Source organism: Corvus kubaryi, unplaced genomic scaffold (genome assembly GCF_017639235.1).
Source record: "Corvus kubaryi isolate FWS band 111438036 unplaced genomic scaffold, C.kubaryi_AGA036_p1.0 67, whole genome shotgun sequence".
Lineage (NCBI taxonomy): Eukaryota > Metazoa > Chordata > Aves > Passeriformes > Corvidae > Corvus > Corvus kubaryi.
Window position 1 is genome coordinate 6290973 of NW_024582055.1, and position 19209 is coordinate 6310181.

The 19209-nt window shown below is 43.1% G+C and overlaps 2 protein-coding genes and 1 long non-coding RNA gene across 3 annotated transcripts in view; 1 reads left to right on the forward strand and 2 right to left on the reverse strand.

Moving 5' to 3' along the window:
- Window positions 1-11649, reverse strand: part of LOC121674345 — a 55369-nt gene extending 43720 nt beyond the window's left edge. The window contains exon 1 of the long non-coding RNA XR_006019584.1: window positions 10975-11649. This is a non-coding gene — a long non-coding RNA (uncharacterized LOC121674345). The remainder of the gene's footprint in view (window positions 1-10974) is intronic.
- Window positions 11650-11667: 18 nt separating this feature from the next.
- On the forward strand, window positions 11668-14057 carry MAD2L1 (mitotic arrest deficient 2 like 1). Its single transcript, XM_042048613.1, has 5 exons — window positions 11668-11800; window positions 11959-12105; window positions 12189-12309; window positions 12636-12739; window positions 13215-14057. The coding sequence occupies exons 1-5, from the start codon at window positions 11719-11721 to the stop codon at window positions 13385-13387; spliced, it is 627 nt and encodes a 208-aa protein (XP_041904547.1). The 5' UTR covers window positions 11668-11718; the 3' UTR covers window positions 13388-14057.
- Window positions 14058-14650: 593 nt separating this feature from the next.
- RPL7L1 (ribosomal protein L7 like 1) lies at window positions 14651-18780 on the reverse strand. The gene is made up of 7 exons (XM_042048612.1): window positions 18452-18780; window positions 18190-18298; window positions 16407-16570; window positions 16095-16232; window positions 15758-15867; window positions 15370-15582; window positions 14651-15113 (listed from the first exon to the last, which is right to left on the reverse strand). Exons 1-6 carry the CDS (start codon window positions 18763-18765, stop codon window positions 15374-15376), a joined length of 1044 nt encoding a protein of 347 aa, XP_041904546.1. The 5' UTR covers window positions 18766-18780; the 3' UTR covers window positions 14651-15113; window positions 15370-15373.
- Window positions 18781-19209: the final 429 nt, after the last annotated feature.

Here is a 19209-nt window from a genome sequence, read left to right on the forward strand (position 1 = left end):
GCTTTACCCTAATCACCCACGACATTTCTGCATACAAAAATCCAAAAAAAAAGTTCAAGTGTCTCCTGGGATAGCCTTTGTGTAAAAGTGGGTACTTTGGAAGTTAATTAGAGACAATCTGGTTATTATACTGAGTTTTAAAAAAGCCAGTTAGAGTTAATGAGAATGCAAGTGATTGTCATTGAGATTTGTTTGATATGGCCCCTATTACAATTCTGTTTTTCATAGCAAAACAGCAAAATGGACATTAAAAGTGAGTGAACAGTGAAAGAATCCCAACTAGCTGGAATTCAGTTTTCTTCCAGCAAACTCAGCCCTTGTGCAAGAGTTGTGAAGGCGCTGGGGATTAATTAAACAGCGTAAGAAAGATATACTGAACACATGGACACAACAGAGCTACAGAACTTGCTAGTATTCACCAAAAAATCACGGACACAGGGAAAGGAAACCTCCTTTGTGGAACACATTGCCTCATAGCACGTGGTGAAAAGACCCTTGTTACAGTGCGCTCTCCGGGCACACCTAACAGCCAGGGAACAGCCCAGCTCCCCTTTGAAGGCAAATATACACACACAGGAGGTTCACTGAACTGGAGGGGGCAGAAATTATCTAACAGCCACCAACCAAATCCTGTAACTAGATTTTCATACCTCTGCGCAGCAGAAAGCAGTGAAGAGATCCTTGAACCAAGTCTAACGCATTCCCACGCATCAAAGGGTCATGCAGTGCTGTTAGCTCTGGACCCCAGCTGCAACTATCCTGTACAAAGCCCAAGTCTGTTTTGGGACATGTATGTACCTGCTTTTGTTTGTAAACCAGCTACTGGCATGCAAGGAAAAGAGACTGCATTTTGTGGGCAGCTAGAGTGGGGCTGTGGCAATCATATGTATAAGAGCACCTGAATAATTTAGTGTAAAATACACACATTCATTAAAGTATCCAGTTTGGATAAGTTATTAAAAAGAGAAGGCTCATGTTACAAACATCCTCTATTCTAGTTGCTTCTGGTGAGTTACTGAGAGACATCTGGCTCCAAAGGTATTGTGCCAAAGCCTGTTCCCATTTTTTTGAATGTATCCTGGTTTCATTGTTTAACTAAGTGAGCTTGCCTTACTGAACATTTCCATAGGGGAAGCACCATTCCTGAAGACATTCTGATGTGGGTTTTGTTGATAAACTAGGGCTGAAGGCTTTCACTGCTTCATAAGCACATGCAATATTGTGTTGGCTGTGTTAACTCACCCAAGTGTATAGAAGAGAGACTTAGACAGATGATGGTCAAGCCCCAAACCCCACTAACACCCAGTTTCACACATCATTATAAAACCAGTTAGGATTCTTGCTACTACGGAGACACCAGAAAGGTGAGGAGTTCTGTTCAGGGTTTTGCTGTCTTAGAAGCAACCAAAGATGTCTTTACCAAGATGCCAAACTTTGATGCCAACCTTGTCATCACCAGGTGCTGAAAGCAGCAGAACCATTGTGCTGTCACTGACAGAGAAAGGGTCACTGAGCCTCTGTCTCTAAAGAAAAAAATTAAAGCAGATGCATCTGGCAGGCTTTACTCTTCTACAGATCCCTGAGGCTTCCCATTCCGCCAAATTTCATGAGAAAATGAAGGGACTTGGAGGCTTTCTGTGGTGTGTAGGAGATGGCTGGGGCTGTGAATGCTTTAATACTACCAAGACAAAGGAGATTGCTTAGTCCCAGAGCCTTCATGCCCAAAGCAAAAGCCTGTAAGATGCCTTTGGTGCACAATGCCCAAAGAAAAAAACTGCAATGCTTGTAGAAAAGTGAAGACCTGAAATTAAAACTACACAATTGATTTCCTAGGATTTTGAGACTTCTTCCTCACAGAAAAAAAAACTGTTCAGTAAAGTTCCTTATCCAGAGCTTTCCTGTCACATTTTTATTAATGGTCTGGATGATGGGGCAGGGTGTACCCTCGGCAAGTTTGATAATAGAAAACAGGGAGGAGCAGCTGATGCACCAGAGAGCCATGCTGCCATCCAGAGGGAGCTGAAGCACCTGGAGAAATGGGCTGACAGGAACCTCATCAACTTCTACAACGCAATGTGCAAAGTCCTGCACTTGTAGAAGAATAAAACAGCCTTCATGCACCAGCACATGCTGGAGGCCAACTAGCCAGAAAGCAGCTTTCCAGAAAAGGATCTAAACACCAGGCTGAACATAAGGCAACACTCAGTCTCCTATGAAGAAAGGCCGAGAGAACTGGGACAGTTTAACCTAGAGAAGATCTCCATCCTTGAAGATATCCAAAAGCCATCTGGCCCCAGTCCTGGGAAATCTGCTCTAGATGATCCTGCTTGAGCAGGAGGGGTTGGACAAGAAAACCTCCAGAGGTGCCTTCAAACCTCAACCATTCTTTGTTCCTGTATCTCCTTCAAAGTGCTGGAAATGACGAGCTTTATGAATCAGCGCATGTTGAATACATGTGTAACCTTTTCCCTTCTATTACCTGGAAAAGGCATCACGGAAAAAGGAAACCAACTGAGCAAGCACGTGTGTGTGTGTGTGTATTTATTTATAACTATAAACCCTTGGTTGAGGTAGAATAATGGAAAAGCATGTAGCACAGTAAATACAAATGAGTATCTAAAACTTGACTTACTTGTGACTGTTTCACTTCCACACAGCATGTAAATGTACATGTTTCCTACTTCCTTACATTATCCAGAACTTTGCTTTTCATTTTCCTCAGATATGGACAGATTCTAATAATTTATAAAATCTGCCAGCAAGCCGATGCCAATTTTAGTTTATACATGATTTAGACTTGCTTTTAGTTTAAGTGACATTTTGCTTATTTAAAACACAAAAACTGGCCACTGAGGAAAAAGCACTCACTTTTAACAGGATCATGGAAATATTAGCAACAGCAGTCCATAAATCACTAAAAATGATTTTTAGATTCTCAGAGAATGAACGACCAGTGTGTCAAATAGAATGGAGGTTTGATGGAGAAGGAATGTGTTTTTCTGGGAACAATTATTTTACTTCACAAAAATGAGTCCTGTTATAAAGGGAGGTCCTATTCCAACATAAGCATGGTTTTTAGTGTTCCAGTTAATAATACAGTTAGCCAAATATAAGAAAATTCATTCTTAGGCATATAAGTGAGTAACTGCACCTTTACCAAATTAAAAAAAAAAAAAAAAGAAAAAAAAAAAGAAAAAAAAAGACTGACCCACCTTAGTGGTGTTAAAGGTACGGATAATTTCATGCTACAAATCTCAAGGGGAAATAAGGGAGATATGCAGTTCTAATGTCACACTCCCAGACCATGTCCTTCTCCTCCACTCAAAGACTGAGAAAAGAAAGCGGGAAAAGGGTCATAACTGGGTTGAGCAGGGACGGAGACTGCCTATTCTAGAAACACCAAGAGTGATTTAACACAGCAGAAATACTCTGCATAAAGAAAAACTAAGGTAGCACTACATAGGTCAGTATTTTGTTTCACATTAGCTTTTACCCAAATCTGGACATAGTAACTTGTGGTCACTATTACCTAATACTGAACAGTGACTGAAAAATGGTTCAGGAGCCCTCTGCAAATTAGAACTAAGTCAAGTTTTCCAAAATGCTTTTAAAGTCACGTCAAGAATTGAGTTGTGAAGGTGAAAAGTGTGCCACTGCCTTCTCAGAAGGTCTGCACACCAACACAAGTTACTCCCTTTCCGCAACAGCTCAAACACCAACTGCTCTATATGTAGCAAAGAAGGTACAGCTGATTTTTTTTTTGAGCCTTTAACATACTAAATGTTGGCTAAATCATCCTTATTCACAATTAATCATCTTAAGAGATGGGGCCTTTTTTTGGGTAACTTAATTCTTTGCCCAAATCTTCAGAGTCTCAAAATCCCGCACAGCCAGTAGTTTCCCATTTGTGATTTCTCCATGTTAATCTCAAGTCACTAATTTTCCAGCTCTAGTTGTGCTCAGCAGCTGTAAAATTCAGTTTGTACTCACTGCACATCCCTGAACAACTCTCTCAAGCAGGGCTGGCTGATGAACATTGCCCAAACACCACAATCTTTTACAAACCTATGTCATTTCTGGTACCATGACTACTGCAACCCCACCCTGGAGTACACGAAACTGAAGAATTGAATTCATTACTGCATGTTTTAAGGTGTTATACAAAACTTTTGTTTACAACACTTACCTTTAGCTCATGTCCTTTAGCTTTACAGCATCCTGTTTAATGTTGGAGAATATCCACATAACATATCCACTACTGCTCCTTTGCTACAGGGTTTTTTTCAGTCTAGGTTCAGTTTTGCTACTTTCAGCATTTTTTAAAATATTTTTTCATATTTTTTATGAAACTGCAGCTGAAACTGGAGATGGAAACGATCACGTGCATGTCCTCTGCCATCTGCAGGGAATTTAGGTGGATTCTTTTTCCCTCTTTATGAATAACAGCACGATTTGTTTGGTAAATATAATGCAAAATCGCCAAGGGTAACGTGTAAAAACCTGCAGTTCAGCACAGATTTTTACAACTTCTAAATTCGTGTGCAACCTGGTTGGCCAGAATGTGCCCAAGGACAAAGCAAGGTTAAGGCTGCCATGGAGAGGAAATCTAAACATCATCAGAGTAATGCAAACCTCCTGTGTGGCAGTAACTGGAGACAGCCAAGCACAGCGAGATGGAACTTTTGGCAGGGAGAGTTCGGCAATGCGGCCACGCTGGTGAGGGAACAAGCTGTTCTGGGCATGTGGAAGAGAACACAAGAGGATGCAGGGCATTTTACCCAACAAACTAGCACAGGCAACAAGAAGACAAGGTATGTCATCCTGCAGCATTTCAGGAGATTATTTAGGTAATAATAACAGGAGAAAAATACCCCTAATTTCTTATAACCATCCAGGGCAACACATCTTTGTTACCATTTCCCACTAATATTGTTTTGTGGGTTTTTAACATTGTTGACAATGAAAATGTTATATAAACAAATGTGACTATCAATAAAAAGAAATATTAGATAAAAGGTTCTCTGTCACAAGTTTAATTCAGAGCAAGAGACTCCACTGTTTAAATTTTATTGGTATTGAAAAGCTTATGCAAAGTGAAAATACATGGAAGAGAAAGTAAACAAAACACAAAGTAATTTGACAGCTGGACTGTGGTTCTGCACTCTCTTTGCCAGGTTTGACCATTAAAGCTCAATCTCTTCCTCTTCCCTGCTGTCTCCAAATGGATTTTCAATTCCCTTCTGTTCTGTGGCACAGTTTCAACAGATGGGATAAGGAATGTTGCCTAGCCAAACTAGCTTAAAGATTTGTGACAACAACACTTCCCTGGCCATGAGAGATGAGGGTTTGGATTTCCTCTGGATGCAAATATTACTGAACCTCAACGTTAGATGACTGTTCTCATATCATAGTATTAAATGGGTGTAGGCTCTGTCATCACTGTCACACCTCTACCAAAAAAAATAAAGTGGAGCCTCTCTGTTCTTGAAAGTAAAAGGATGTCAGTGCACAAGGCATCTCCAAGGTAGAAGCTGCGGAAAGTCAATGTACCTGAGCTTGCAGGACTATTAAATCCTTCTGTGGAAATGTACATCTAAACTGATTAGCCCAAGTTCATACAAAGTCCCAGGTAAGCAAGGATGGAAAAGAGGCAGAGTGCTGACTCCCAGCTGCCACAAGGGAATTTTCCTCAGTAGCCAGAGTGACCTGACCCTTCAGGTAAGAATCTACCCTTGGTCTGCCTTCCACTCACTGTCAGATTACAACCAAGGAGTAGCTTACCTTGAGCAGTAATGCCATGTTTTCACTCAAATCAGATTTCGAGGAAGGAAGACTTTAAGGAACAATTAGCATCAAAGTGCTCCTCACATTACCAAGCCATCTGGTTTCCATTTTTACACTCCTGGCAATGTCACACTGGTGGTTTGGATGAGACCATCCACTGTGTGCGAGGCACAGGTAACTGCTTTGAAATTGAAGTTTCAAATATTGTTACACCCTTTCCTAGTTTCTCTCCAAAAAATTTTGCCAGTGCTGACAAACAGCAAGCAGTGAATAGAACGTCCCGGCTCATGAATGACTCAGAAAATTATTAGAAAATCAAATCGTACCAGCAAATCTGATGCCTTGAGAAGCCACCTAAAACCAGAAACTAGACAAGAATAAGGGAATAAGGTAGGTATTTATTTGAAAGGCCTTCAAAGGTACACCCTGGGGAGCCAGAGGCTGCTGCTAAGAGGGACCCCAAGGTGTACGACAGGTCACAAATTCTTCACATTTTTGTAAGTTTGGTTCATTTGCATATCAGCATAAATTCTCCAATTAAAGCTTCAGTTAATGATGTCGTTTCCCCAAGTTTGCACCCCCTTTAGAGGCTTTGGTTTACATTTTGGGCCTAGGACGGTCTGAGTGTCCTTGTAGAGCAGGCCTGGAGAGGCTTTGTTATGGCTGCCTGGCATGAGAGAGCAGAAATTAACAGGCTACAAGAAACTTCAGAGTTACACACTAAGCAGTACAGGATTCGAAAAATATGAAAGTTAAAACCTAAGGCATCAAATCCTTTCTTCACTTGTTTTCACATGTGATGCAGAATTGTATAAGCTTTGGTTTCCACCTGATACTTCCCACACGTAGCTCAGTGCTGCTCTTGTGCAAAGGCAGCTTCTTTAATGGGTGTTAAGCCATCAGTGCTAGTAAACAGATACTGCTCCGATTTTCAGACAAAAACATTTTTAACAGTTCATGTTACTTCTGGACTGCTCATGTTTGTTCTGCTGTGAACCAGCAGAGCAAACAAGTTCTGATTAAGGCACCACAGAAAGTTTAGGAGTCAGGCATTTGTCTCCACACTATGGGATAAGACTTCCCAAGGAAGCAGCGTGCACTAAGAGATGCAGCTATGGGGTGGAGAGGAAGAGCTCAGGGTACAGTCCCAGCCCATGTGGGCTGGGTGCCTCATAAAATATTTTAGCTCATCTCACTGTTACAACTCATTGGTGACAATTTGTTCTCTTTTTTTTTTTTTCCAAGAAAGACATGCATGAAGTTTTCAAAACATATGAAAAAGGATGTTTTTCTTGAAATAAATTACATTCTTTAATGAATTCCTCCTTCCACACAGGAATAAATATCTTTAGAAAGTCATCCTTTACCATTTTCTTAAACTGTCCAATACTTTGGAGAAAGAATTTGAATATTTTGCATGCCTGTTCTCAGTAATGATTATCATTCTGCCAACAGGACACCTAACTTGCCTGGAGATCTCACTATACAAAAAAATGCATAAAGGCTCCTAATTTTCAAGTGGAAATAAAGGAATTATTCATAATTTTGCCTCAAATATTTCTAATGCTAATAACATGCTTTTCACAATATATTTCCCTCTTCAGTCATCACAATTCTCAGGCATTATATAAGCTGCCTGTATTCCTTGCCATACAATCAATTGAACAAGCCCATCATGGTTCTAAATCAGAAGTGACATGATTAGAAAGCAATCACAAAGCAACAATTCCCATCTAACGTTGCAATCACACAACAGAATCCTATCAAAATTCCCTAGGATACTACCAAGGCATATTTACTGTGCTACCAATCTTCAGGACCCTTTTGCCCCTCAGTTTCTGATAACCCACCAAAAGTCTCTGCTGATAAACCTATAAATGATAAACCAATGCTCCAGGGTACTTAAGAAGGCCCATTCTGAACTTAAAGCTAAACTGCCAGTAATAGTGGCTTAGTAAATTTAAGCTACCTGAGAACTCCCTAGTTTTCCATTGATTTATTAATACAAAAACTTCAGATGTGACAGGAGCTAAAATGAACTGGATTACCATTCACCTTTCAAACTATCAACCTTCAGGCTGGGGATTAAGTAATGAAGGGGATTAAGTTGTAAAGAGCTGGATTCAGTGGATTTCACATACCTGTTACCGGTGTAACATGACATCATCCAGCACTAAGGAGCTCTCAAGGCACAAAAAGCTCATTTAAATCCCGAATCCCAATTCTGAAACAGGATTCCTATCCTCACTTGAAACGTTTAAAGATAATCATTCATCTGTTAAATTGTCTTTAGTGCAACAGCAACCCAAGGTAAACACGAAAACTGGGCATTAAATATTCCCTTCATTCAGGAACAATGATTTTAAAACTAGCTAAAGACTAAAGTATGCAACAGTAAAACCAACTCGCTGTACTGCAAGCCGAAATTGAAAAGGTGCAGATAACGCATGTGCCTGCTGCCATCTCCTGGTAGTTAAGAGGTAAAACCATCTGAATTTTTTTTTTTCCTTCTGTATCCTTCAGAAAAATGTCAGGTCTTCCAGGGAATAGGAACAAAAGAAAAAAACCAAAAAAACCAAGAAAAATATACCATTTTATGTTCTACAAAAGGAGCTTTCAAAACTCTCAAAATCTAAAAAAAGGTATTTCACTGTACAAGGCAGCCACTACCAGAATGTAGCTACTTTCAGGCTAAATGGAGTTCTAACATTGGCTTAAATAAAGAAACACCAAATCTCATTCATTTTATAGAAGAAATAAGTACTCACCCGAGTTATTTTAATTTCAAAACACATTCAGAAAATTAACCGTAAAAATTTCCACATGGTGTTCAAAACCAAATTAAGGAAGTCCCTTTGGGAAGCCTACTCATCATATTAGATGTTAGAGTGCAAATTATTGGCCCATAGTGACTCGTTTTAATATCCATTTCTTTTCATGAATACTTAAAGCTCAAGACAGTCTTTCACAGTTGCACTACTCTCATTGCCTTTGGTGAAGGACACAGCATTGCTATTTGTAATAATATTCCATGTTTTATGTTTTAAAAAGTAGGATTAGCCAACTTGAAAAGAAATGTTATGGTTACTTTGACAGCTGACTGGAGGTACCCTTACTTAGCCTGCAAACTTTAATGTTACAAAGACTGTTGAAATTTTCATTTCATAGACTATTTTGTTATGCTGGAGAGACCTGTCCACATCCTCCCAAAGGTTAAAAAAAGAAATAAATAATGGGAATGAACTCTACAAGTGGGTTATGTCTTCTAGTGTGCTGAATGACTATGGGAATGTGACCTGGCTTGCCTTAAAAAAGGAATGAAGGCATACCAGTGATTTGGATTGCCCATGGTTTACTGACAATTGCCATGGGGAAACAATCATTAAATGTTGCAAAAAAGCCAAGCTAAATAGGGAACATTTCCTTTCACAGAATGAGAATCAAAAAAATTGTGTTGTAACATCAAGCTGTAATTGAGAAACGGAACAATGACTGAAGAGTTGTAAGAGACCTAAATTAAATCCAGCTAGGATTTCACATTCCTTCTGAAAATGAAGGTTTTATCATGAGATAATTAAAGCAAGGCTAGCCAACTCCTGGTGTGCCAGAATGTATAACTTAGCCTGTCATCTTGGTTCGTGAGAGTCCCTCGGAGTTGGTCAGGAAGCAGCCTGTCACAAATCAGCCACTAACCCACAGCAGTCTCCCTGGCAGGAGCCCCAGAACCTTCCTCCTGCCTCCTCTGGACATTCTCTAACCACAAACTACAGGCACTGGCTATGGAGTGTGGTCAGGAACATGACAGAAGGACATCTGTGCCTGTCCCCATCACCCCTGGCCAGGCCATGGTCAGGTGGCAACTGCAGCTTAGTTACAGCACAGACAAAATGCAAAGGTGTTGGGGTTTTTTATGGGGGAGAGGGAGGCACATCAGGGCAAAAACCAGTGCTAACCACAATACAGAACTGGGGATGGAGATGTGACCCAAAACTCTGAAATATGGTGCCAGGTACAGGAAGAGTTAGAGCCACCAACATCTCTCAGTGCCTGCCAGGTGAATCTTGTGAGAAGTAATGAAGAAGCAATTAAGTCTGTAGTCAATAAACATATGCACCCGGTCATACCAAGAGCAGGTGTGTGTGCAAACCATCCGGACTGAAACACAGGGACATTAACTTGGTTAAACCAAGAATGACTTGAATTCTTTTCTTCTATCTGGTTTTAACACTAAGACAGCTAGAGAAGAAATATGTCAAATATTAATTGAAAGCTCTACTATTCTTGCCTGGTCTCATGCTTTCAAGATCTTTTATTTATCACAAAAATGAGCAGCTCTCCAAAAGCAAAATGGACAAGAAGCCAAGTATAGAAAAAACCCCAGAGGGCTGAGATAATTTTGGGATAGATAAATAAGAGCACCATAATACATAAGGTTTTAAGCAAAACAGCTCATATTCACAGCAATCCAACTTCCAAAAGCTGGGCTTTGGATGAAAAATGCTTCCATTGTCACAGCCTTGGAAATACACCACTCTTACTCAGAAAATATTTTATTGAGAAGACTTATGTATAACACAATCACTAGTGAACAAGACCCAGAATAAATTTCCCTTGGTTAAATTAAACTATTCAGGCCGTTTCAGAACTTCAGCACATGACTTCAGGACTATACCATTTGTTTTAATCACAGCAGCCTGAACCCTGAGGCAAACCATACTTCCTCTTGGATCAAAAACTGGAACCAAGAGAAAGCCTTAGCTTTTGAGAAAAAGTGTTTTATTACAACAAAATAAGCATTCACACCATCAATTCACTCTCTTAACAGCTGGCCCACTGCACTGTGTAATGATCACATGGTTTTTATCCTCAGTATAAATATTTCTGTTTTGAAGGCAACTTCATTTTAAGACTGTTCAATTTGTTTCTTTCAAGGGCAATATGGGTATCTAACACAGGTATGCCTTAGATGATAATATCAGATAATGCTTTGGAAAAATCACATTCAGGGAATATTTCATTTGCAGCTCTTCTGTGCCCAGCAAATCCATTAATTTGCATCTTCTTGCCTATTAATTGATTTTATCAGCTAATTAGCTGGCCACCTTGTTACTATCCCAGCAGACAGTAACTTCCCCTCTTCGTATTATTAACATACTTCAACATTTACCCGTTTTGCTCAGTCTCTCTTACCTGTTAACCTCTGCCAGAGCTTCCTCCAGGTGACAGCCACTTCTGGTTGCAACATCTTCCTTGGTCTCCCTGTAGTAACAGGTCTGAAGTTGTGTGACCAAGTAGCAAATTCCCTTCACCAAGGCAGACCAAAAACCCAAATGGCTCTTAACCCTTTTTTTTTTTTTTTCCTGGTGTTACTATGGATTGAAGGAAACATTGTTTCATTCTGCTTTCCCAGGTTCTCCCCACCTGCCTCTTCACAGTGCTTGCAAAATATTTTTATTTGAAATAGCTATTTCAATGATTTACACCGTGAATGCCACCAAAAAACCCCAATAAACTAAGTTTTGTTCAATTCGTACCTGGAAAGTAATATTTTTAAGTTGATAAGGTCGAACGCATCTAGGCAAACGCTGAAACCGAGCATCCCACAGCATTCCCATGGCGGAGCTCCTCACTCGCTCCACCCCCGCTCCGCGCTCCTCTCAGCCCCGCCCACAGACGCAGCGGCACCGGGAGCCGGCGGGGAGTTTAACAAGAGGAAAAAACCTTCCCTTCCCACCAGGCAGCCGCGGGACCGCACAGGCTGCAGCCCTGTGCTTTCCATGGTTAAGGGGCACAGGGAACCGCGATTCCCAGAGGGAAGGCCGCTGGGGTGGCCGGAGGCGGCGCGCGGCCCCCTCAGCGCGGTCGCGCGCGGGAAGGGGCGGGGCCGGGCGGGGCGGGGCCGGATTCGAACCGGGCGGCGGGGAAGTGGCGGCCATGGCAGCGCAGCAGCAGCTCGGCCGCGAGCACCAGGGCATCACCCTGCGCGGCAGCGCAGAGCTCGTCGCCGAATTCTTCTGTGAGGGGGCTGCGGGGGGCCTCAGGGACCGCGCTGGGAGAGAGGGAGGGAGGGAAGGTGAGGGGGTGGGAGGCCGCGTCTTGTGGGGCGTCATGGCCGCCGGCTGGGCCGTGGCGGGCTGTGGTAAACGTCTCTCCCTTTCCTTCTCCGTCGTGCAGCCTATGGAATCAACAGCATCCTGTACCAGCGGGGCATCTACCCCCCCGAGACCTTCACCCGCGTGCAGAAGTACGGACTCACCCTGCTGGTCACCACGGACCCCGAGCTGGCCAACTACCTCAACAACGTGACGGAGCAGATGAAAGGTGCGGGCCGGCGGCGGGGCCTTCCCTGCGGTGTCCCTGCCGCTGTTCCTCGCGCTCTAAGTGACTGCCGTGGCTTCTTGCAGAGTGGCTGTACAAGTGCATCGTGCAGCGCCTGGTGGTGGTCATCTCCAGCATCGAGAGCAGCGAGGTCCTGGAGCGGTGGCAGTTTGACATCGAGTGTGACAAAACTGCAAAGGATGACAAGTGAGTACCACGGTCCCTCCACTCCTGCTCTTGCCTGTCCCGAGTACCAGTGCAGGCACAGGATTAATGCCAGAGACTCGTTTCTTCAAACCTTTCTTAGTGCCCTGCCCTCTGTCTGCAAACCAGTCACATGACTGAACACACAAACAACAATAGAGGGAGACCAGTTATCACTTAACTTTTCTAAGGACTTAAAAGTGTCACTACCACTCTAAAAATACTGTAGCAAACAGTCTAACAGAGCTTAACAAAGAGAACTATATTTAGAGGAAACTATCAGCCCAGTAGAACGTTTTTCTCTTACCAGAATTTTCTTATTTTTCCAGTGGACCACGAGAGAAATCTCAGAAGGCAATTCAGGATGAAATTCGCTCTGTCATCAGACAAATAACTGCCACAGTAACCTTCCTGCCACTCTTGGAATCTGCCTGTGAGTATTCTGAACTGCATGAAAGAAATCAAATGCTTTTGAAAAACCTCAGTAACTTTCCAACTTTAGAAGAGATCTTCTGATTTTCTGAGGCTTTTTAATTATTACACATCGTGTACCATCACATTTGTGAGACAGCACTTTGTTAGACTGAGATCAGGACAGAACTTGGGGTGTCTTAGCAAACTTGAGCAAATTAGTATGTATGCCCTAAGGAATGCAAGCTTTCGTGAATAATTTGTTCATATGAAGTGTTATACAGAGCTCAGCTCCACAGCATTTTAACATGTTTAAAAAAAAATTTATGACACTCACTTGAGAAAACTAAAATGGCCTCACATGAATATAATTTAACTATTTTTTTTCCACTTAACTATTATAACTTCTGAAAACCTTGGTCCTTGTCTCAAGTTCTAGAAGATGCACTTCAAACCCTCCATCTCCTTATGGTGAATTTGTTCTCCCTTGCTCCCAGGTGCCTTTGACTTGCTGATATACACAGATAAAGATCTGGCAGTGCCAGAAAAGTGGGAGGAGTCAGGACCACAGTTCATAGCCAATTCAGAAGAGGTTCGGCTGCGTTCCTTCACTACCACAATCCACAAAGTCAACACCACGGTGGCTTACAAAAAGGATTCTGTTCCCTAAGATGCAGGGGGAAGTTTTGTGTGTGTAAATAGCCTGTCACCTTGTATAGTTTCTGTTCATCATGCAGCTAAGCCATGAACCCATCATTACTGTCCTCTTGATGAAGTATGACACAGAGAAAAAGACAACATGCCTGTCTGTGATAACGTGACACTAGATTAAGCTGGCATCATTTTTAAAGAGGCTTAGAAGTATTCATGGTGATAGTTCAATTCTTACTTTACTGTATGAGCTAAATTAAACCACTGCCTCTGCTAGAAAACCTGCCTAAATCTAGGATTAGCTGCTAGAATTGTGTTCAGATCCTGTAATTTTATATTTTAGAATTATTTTAAGCTGCATTCTGTTAGCAGGCTTAAGTTCTCTGTAGCAACTAGAACAAATCTCATTTCTAGTGTGCCAATTTTCATGTTAAAAGCCTGGGCTGTTTTATTACCAGAAATAGCCCTAAAATGAATCAACCAAGCAATTCTTGTACCTTACTACAATGGAAGCAGCTGTTCATCATGGAAACTTTAAATACATGAACCTTTGTACTGTAATGACCACTGGGCTCTAGTTGTGGGGACAGAGTTGTTTTAAGTCTGTGTATGTCTGTAGTGTCTGTCCAGCATTTTCTATGTTTGTACTCGTTTTACAGAATAAAGCTTCGAGTTTTATAGTGCTCTAATTCAGACACTGCAGTACTTTGTGTTTCAGAGGATTTTAGGAATGCTACATCCTAGTTTGTAACTGTCACACAAGTAACACACCCAAAAGGCACCCCCCTTGTGTTGTTACTTACCCTCTAAGTCTCCAAACAAATGGTGTGGAGTCCATATGAAATCCATTAATGGATTAACAGTTTCCCCCACGTAAGTTCAAGTAACAATATAAATAGTCACAGTGCCCTAATGATTAAGCACAGTGCCTTCCGTATTTGTTAAACAGCACTGGACTCTTCATGTGTTCTTACCCATTTTTGTAGTGGAAGAAATTAGGGATTTAAAACTGGAACTCTGGAACTTTCAGACTCTTCCATGGTTTTGTTCACTTCCTTCACTAAATTCATTCCAGCCAGAGTGTTTAACTCTGTTCTTTCCACTCTTTTGCAGTACTGTAGGACTTTCTGTTATATATAATTTCAGAAGTTTATTTAAAAAACATCAATTGCATGTACCCCACCCCACAACTGTATTACAACCTTTCTGGGCTTTCCTGTTTCCAGGAAATAATTCTTTCCAACAGTCCCAATCTAGCGGAAGTAAAAAACGCAGTCCTCTGTAAACCAGGAGCACAAAAATCATATTTTTTTTTAAATAAATACAATCTAGGTACTTAAAAAGTTACATTATTCACTGCTAGGGCTGCAGAAACAGAAGAATACCTGGTGTTTTCTTTTGCCTGTCAGCACAGTTGTGGTGACTGCACTATCTCTTCACCCCTAGAAGCAGGTGTACTTCAAAGAGTGAAGTCTGCAACAGTGAGCATAAAAAACCCTCATTTTACAGAGATGCAAAAGTCAAATTGCTCCAAGAAGCTCATTCTTGTACCAAACGGAATTTATGATCTTCTTTTTTAAGAAGGCCCAGCCCGAAGTCCATCTCCATCATCATCTCTGTATTTCTTCTTTTATAGAGGGACCAGCAGTCAAGAGAAGTAGTAGATCATTGCATGTAAATAATGTCCGTGAAAGGTACATGTGAAAAGAAACAGGTCATAGATCCTAAAGTTTCTCACAAAGACCCTGCAGAATAGGAAAAAAAAGTAAAAGTAAGTCATATTAATCTCCTAGGAACCAAGCCTTCATGGAGGTGTCCAGCACGATGTGCTGATTCCTAAGGGGACCCACACTCTTGATGAGCTTCTCCTACTCTGAGGTCACTTTTATAGAGTGACAATCAAAACAAGGGAGCCCCCTTCATCTCCAATGGCAGTCTGCTTATCCTTAGGAAAGGGAATGAAGGGTAAGACTCAAAATTAACCCAGCAGGCACTGCTCACCTGACTAGTTGAGCTGACGGATGAGCTGGTTGATTGCTTCCCCTCTGTAGCCAGGCTTGCCCATCTCCTTGAGGAAACCCACTCTGTTCCGCGACGCGTGGCGAGCCACTGACAGATGGAAGGGCCACAGAAAGCTGGTGACTCGTTTGAAATACTTGCCAGTTGAGTAGATTTCATGAATAAGGTCTTCCAAGCAAATAATACCACAGCCCCCTGCAGGAGAAAAAAAAAAAAGAAGAGATGCCCAACTGTATCATCTTTCCTCACGCTGCTCCAGAATTGCCAGTCCTCCAGTTTGGGAAGATTTTGTCTCTCCGCACCCTCTCAGATCAGACTGTGATCTCTCAACACCTAACTCCTTCCTCAATTTTCTCCTCCACCTCCTCACCTAAATGTTGCTCTATCAGCATGTTGTCTGTCAGAGGCACCCTCTTTTTCTTGATCTTGGCTTGGCCCCGTTTCAGGATCAGCTCTCGTACAGATTTCAGGTTAGGCTGCCTGTACAGAAACAAAAATCAGATTCTGTAAGAGAGACACAATGCAGAGGGAAGCCCCACCCCACTTCCTTGTGCAGAGGTGGGGAAGTAACCAAGTTATGTCGAGAACAGTAAGAAAAGTTTTAGATATAAAGCTGATTAAGTTTTGACCATTACTGGAGAAGTAATGGATCTGTGATACCAGCTGGAGAATCCAATGACCCCCAAGTCCCCAGGAGGGGTACATACCCCCACGCCACGTAAGGCTCCACAATCCGCAGCATCTTCAGCGACAGCGGGCTCAACTTAACGAATACCCCAGTGTAATTCTTCCTCAGCCGCAGCAACTCCATCACTCTTTTCACCCTCTTAGTCACTCCCTTAATACTGAGTCAGAAAAAAATAATGTTATTAGTAACCACATTTCTCTAATTCAGCAACAAAAGGCCTCAGATCACCTGCAAGGAGATATGCCTGGGCTGATCCCACTGCCTTGGCATAGAAATGACACAACAGGATAATGACACAACAATAAAGGAAGGAGCAGGGCAAGTTCCTTACTCCACAATCCGCACGACGAAGGCCAGTTTGCTCTCCTGAGGTGCCGCTGCCTGCCCAGGCCTCTGCTCCATGCGCCTCAGCCGGGTGTCATCCCGGCGTTTGCGCCATGAATCCCGAACAAAGGTCTCCAGGCGTCTGAACTGGATCTGTTTCCCCTTCTGCTGCTACAGACAAAAGGAAAAGAAAGTATCCCCCATCCCAACAGTCTCAGAGGTTTGTATCTGAAAGGCCAAATGAAATGCAGAAGTAGTGAACAATGTTCTTTCAGCTTTGGAAGCAGTAAGAAGAAAATAAATTTGATTATCTAAGCCCAAGGGAGACAGAACTGAGGGACAACACATGAATTTACACACAACTACTATTTATGAACAGTGAACAAAAATATAAATTAGGGAAAACAGAGCAAGACCCGTGATACTTCTAGGCGTAGCTACACACAGAGCTCAGCAATGGCTGGGAAAGCCAGAAACAACATCTGGGTAAAAGAGATGCTACAGCAATACCCTAGTGTGACTCATAAATACACTCCAACAGAAAAAAAACTGCATTTAAAGTCCTTTTCTATACAGGCACACATGCAAAAAAACCCCCAAAAATTCAAACATTCAAGTAACTATTAAGTATTGCTAATTTAAACAGAGAACCTCCAGCTCACCTGATAAAAAGTCTTTTCATTATTACTGGAAAATGTAAACCTCCTTTTTTAAATTGAGAAGATGTTTAAAGGCCTCTCCTTTATTTAGAAATTAGTACATCCACCTAAGTCATAGTGTTTTCTCAGATGAACAGGACTTGAAAATGCACAGCATTACACAATTATATTCAAGATACTCTACTGGTTAAATTAGCAGGCCATTTTGAATTAAAGAATCTAATGTCATGTGTCTTCTGTTCTATTTCATCTTGTAAATCACCCATGAAATTGGTTTGAATTTTCAAAGCAGGCAGACCTAATCTAAGTCTCACCACTACGATAATTTTTCTAATGAGATCTTATGGAGTGGTTATTTAACATTATTACTTATGCTTCCATTTCCACCTTGGAAATACAGCAAGCCACTGATGCGTTTAAAAATGTAAACACGGTATTAAACAGAAATGGCAGGAGTTTTGCATATAATCTCATAGAAAAAAGATTCACTGGGAAAGCTTTAAGACAAACACCTACTGTATCAGCTGAGGTACAGCACAGCAGGTCTCAAACTGGGAATTAGAAAGGTTTGCTGTGCTGTGCCGGTCTGGAAAAGGCAGTGTGCACAGGGAGTGTCTGCAGTAGAACATGTGCCACCGCACACGAAGAAAAAGGCTTCATGATGACCTGTGTCTGCTCTAACAGATAAATAAACGCAGCCTCAGAAAAGCACACTTTCCATGCAGGGTTACAATGCAAAGGTGGTTGCAGACAGTGAATTCTCAGGGCAGCACTGACAAATAAGCGGCGGTGCAGTTTCCCGCATGTGGCTGCTAACACCTGCTCACCACCACGGATCCACAGGCACAACTCACAGTCTTCCATGTATTTCTGTTTCAGTATAATAACCTGTAAAACTCTGTCCTCTTTACAAGGCTCAGAGACACACGGAGAAGGTGTTTAGGGACTCAGGCTCCCCTCGGAGGTAACCCCGAAGATGCTCCCTGCCCACCCGCAGCGCTCGGGCATCCCCCCCTCGCTGAGGGGGCCGATCACTCGGATCACTTCCGTACGAATTCAAGTGATTGCGATTCCCTCCTCCGGAGGACGAGCTGGGGCTGCAGGACCAGGCTCTGACGGGACCCGCCGTACCTTGCGTTTGTTGAGCAGCGCCTGCTTGGCCTGGGTGGCCTTGATGGCCAAGTACGCCTTCCTCTTCTTCAGCAAGTTCTCCGGCACCAGCGGGATCCGCCGTCTCGGCCTGCGGGCGAGACAACCCGGCCACATCCCGGTCACATCCCGCATCCCGACCCCCCCGGGCCGCCGCCGCCCCCGCTCCCAGCCCGGTGGCCGCGCGGTGCCCGCGGATGGCGGCAGATCCCGCAATCCCTCCACGCCTCCCTCCCGCACTCACTCCTCCAGCTCCGCCATCTTGCCGGGCCGCCGCCGCCGCGCATGCGCCGGGGCGGGGCGGGGCCATGGCCGCTCCTCCTGAGGCGCCGCTCGCCTTTGCCCGGGATCGCGGAGCGCCGGGAAGCGCCTGTCCCGGCGGGGAGGGACGCGCTGCTGGCCGGCCCTCCGCTGTCCCAGCGCGTTCCACACGCTGCGAGCACTGGGGAGGAGCGGGCACTGGGACACGCGGTGCGACAGCCGGGTCACCCGCAGGTGGTGCCAGAGCCTCGCGCTCAGTTGGGATGGTGTTGGGGTTGTGTTCCTGGTGTGCTCCATCCAATTCCCCGTGCAGGATAGAGAAGGGATGTGTGCCTTTACACTCTGAAATAATTTTCATTCACAGTTTCCTCTCACCAGCTGGGAGCTACAGCCTTGCTGGAAGATTCAGTGGTGCCCGGGTTTCGCTGCTCGTCTCTGTGACGCTGCAAACCTTTACAACACTGTAAATGAGCCCACTTCTGTTTTGATGCCGAAAACCAGAATTTCTGTGTTTAGAAACTCGATCCCAAATACCACGAAGAACACAGCCCTCGGTGAGCAAACCCAGCTCCCCATCAACTTTTAGATATGAGACGCAAAGCAACGAATTTAAGAAATAAATAATCTGAAACTGTCACCGAAACAAATCCATAACTACATACATTTTATCCTGACTTACAAAAATAGCTGGAGTCCCTGGTAGCTGACAACAGAAAAAGTGGCCCATTTAAATCTACAAAT

Bases quoted from the DNA above. Each gene is read 5' to 3' on its own strand.
- MAD2L1 (XM_042048613.1), top strand. From the start codon at position 11,719: ATGGCAGCGCAGCAGCAGCTCGGCCGCGAGCACCAGGGCATCACCCTG. The intron at 12,106-12,188 runs GTGCGGGCCGGC...GGCTTCTTGCAG, and splicing joins CGTGACGGAGCAGATGAAAG to AGTGGCTGTACAAGTGCATC. The intron at 12,740-13,214 runs GTGAGTATTCTG...CCTTGCTCCCAG, and splicing joins GCCACTCTTGGAATCTGCCT to GTGCCTTTGACTTGCTGATA.
- RPL7L1 (XM_042048612.1), bottom strand. From the start codon at position 18,765: ATGGAGCACACCAGGAACACAACCCCAACACCATCCCAACTGAGCGCG. The intron at 18,299-18,451 runs GTGAGTGCGGGA...TCTCGCCCGCAG, and splicing joins AAGATGGCGGAGCTGGAGGA to GCCGAGACGGCGGATCCCGC. The intron at 15,583-15,757 runs GTGAGGAGGTGG...TTTCTCCTGCAG, and splicing joins GCTGATAGAGCAACATTTAG to GGGGCTGTGGTATTATTTGC.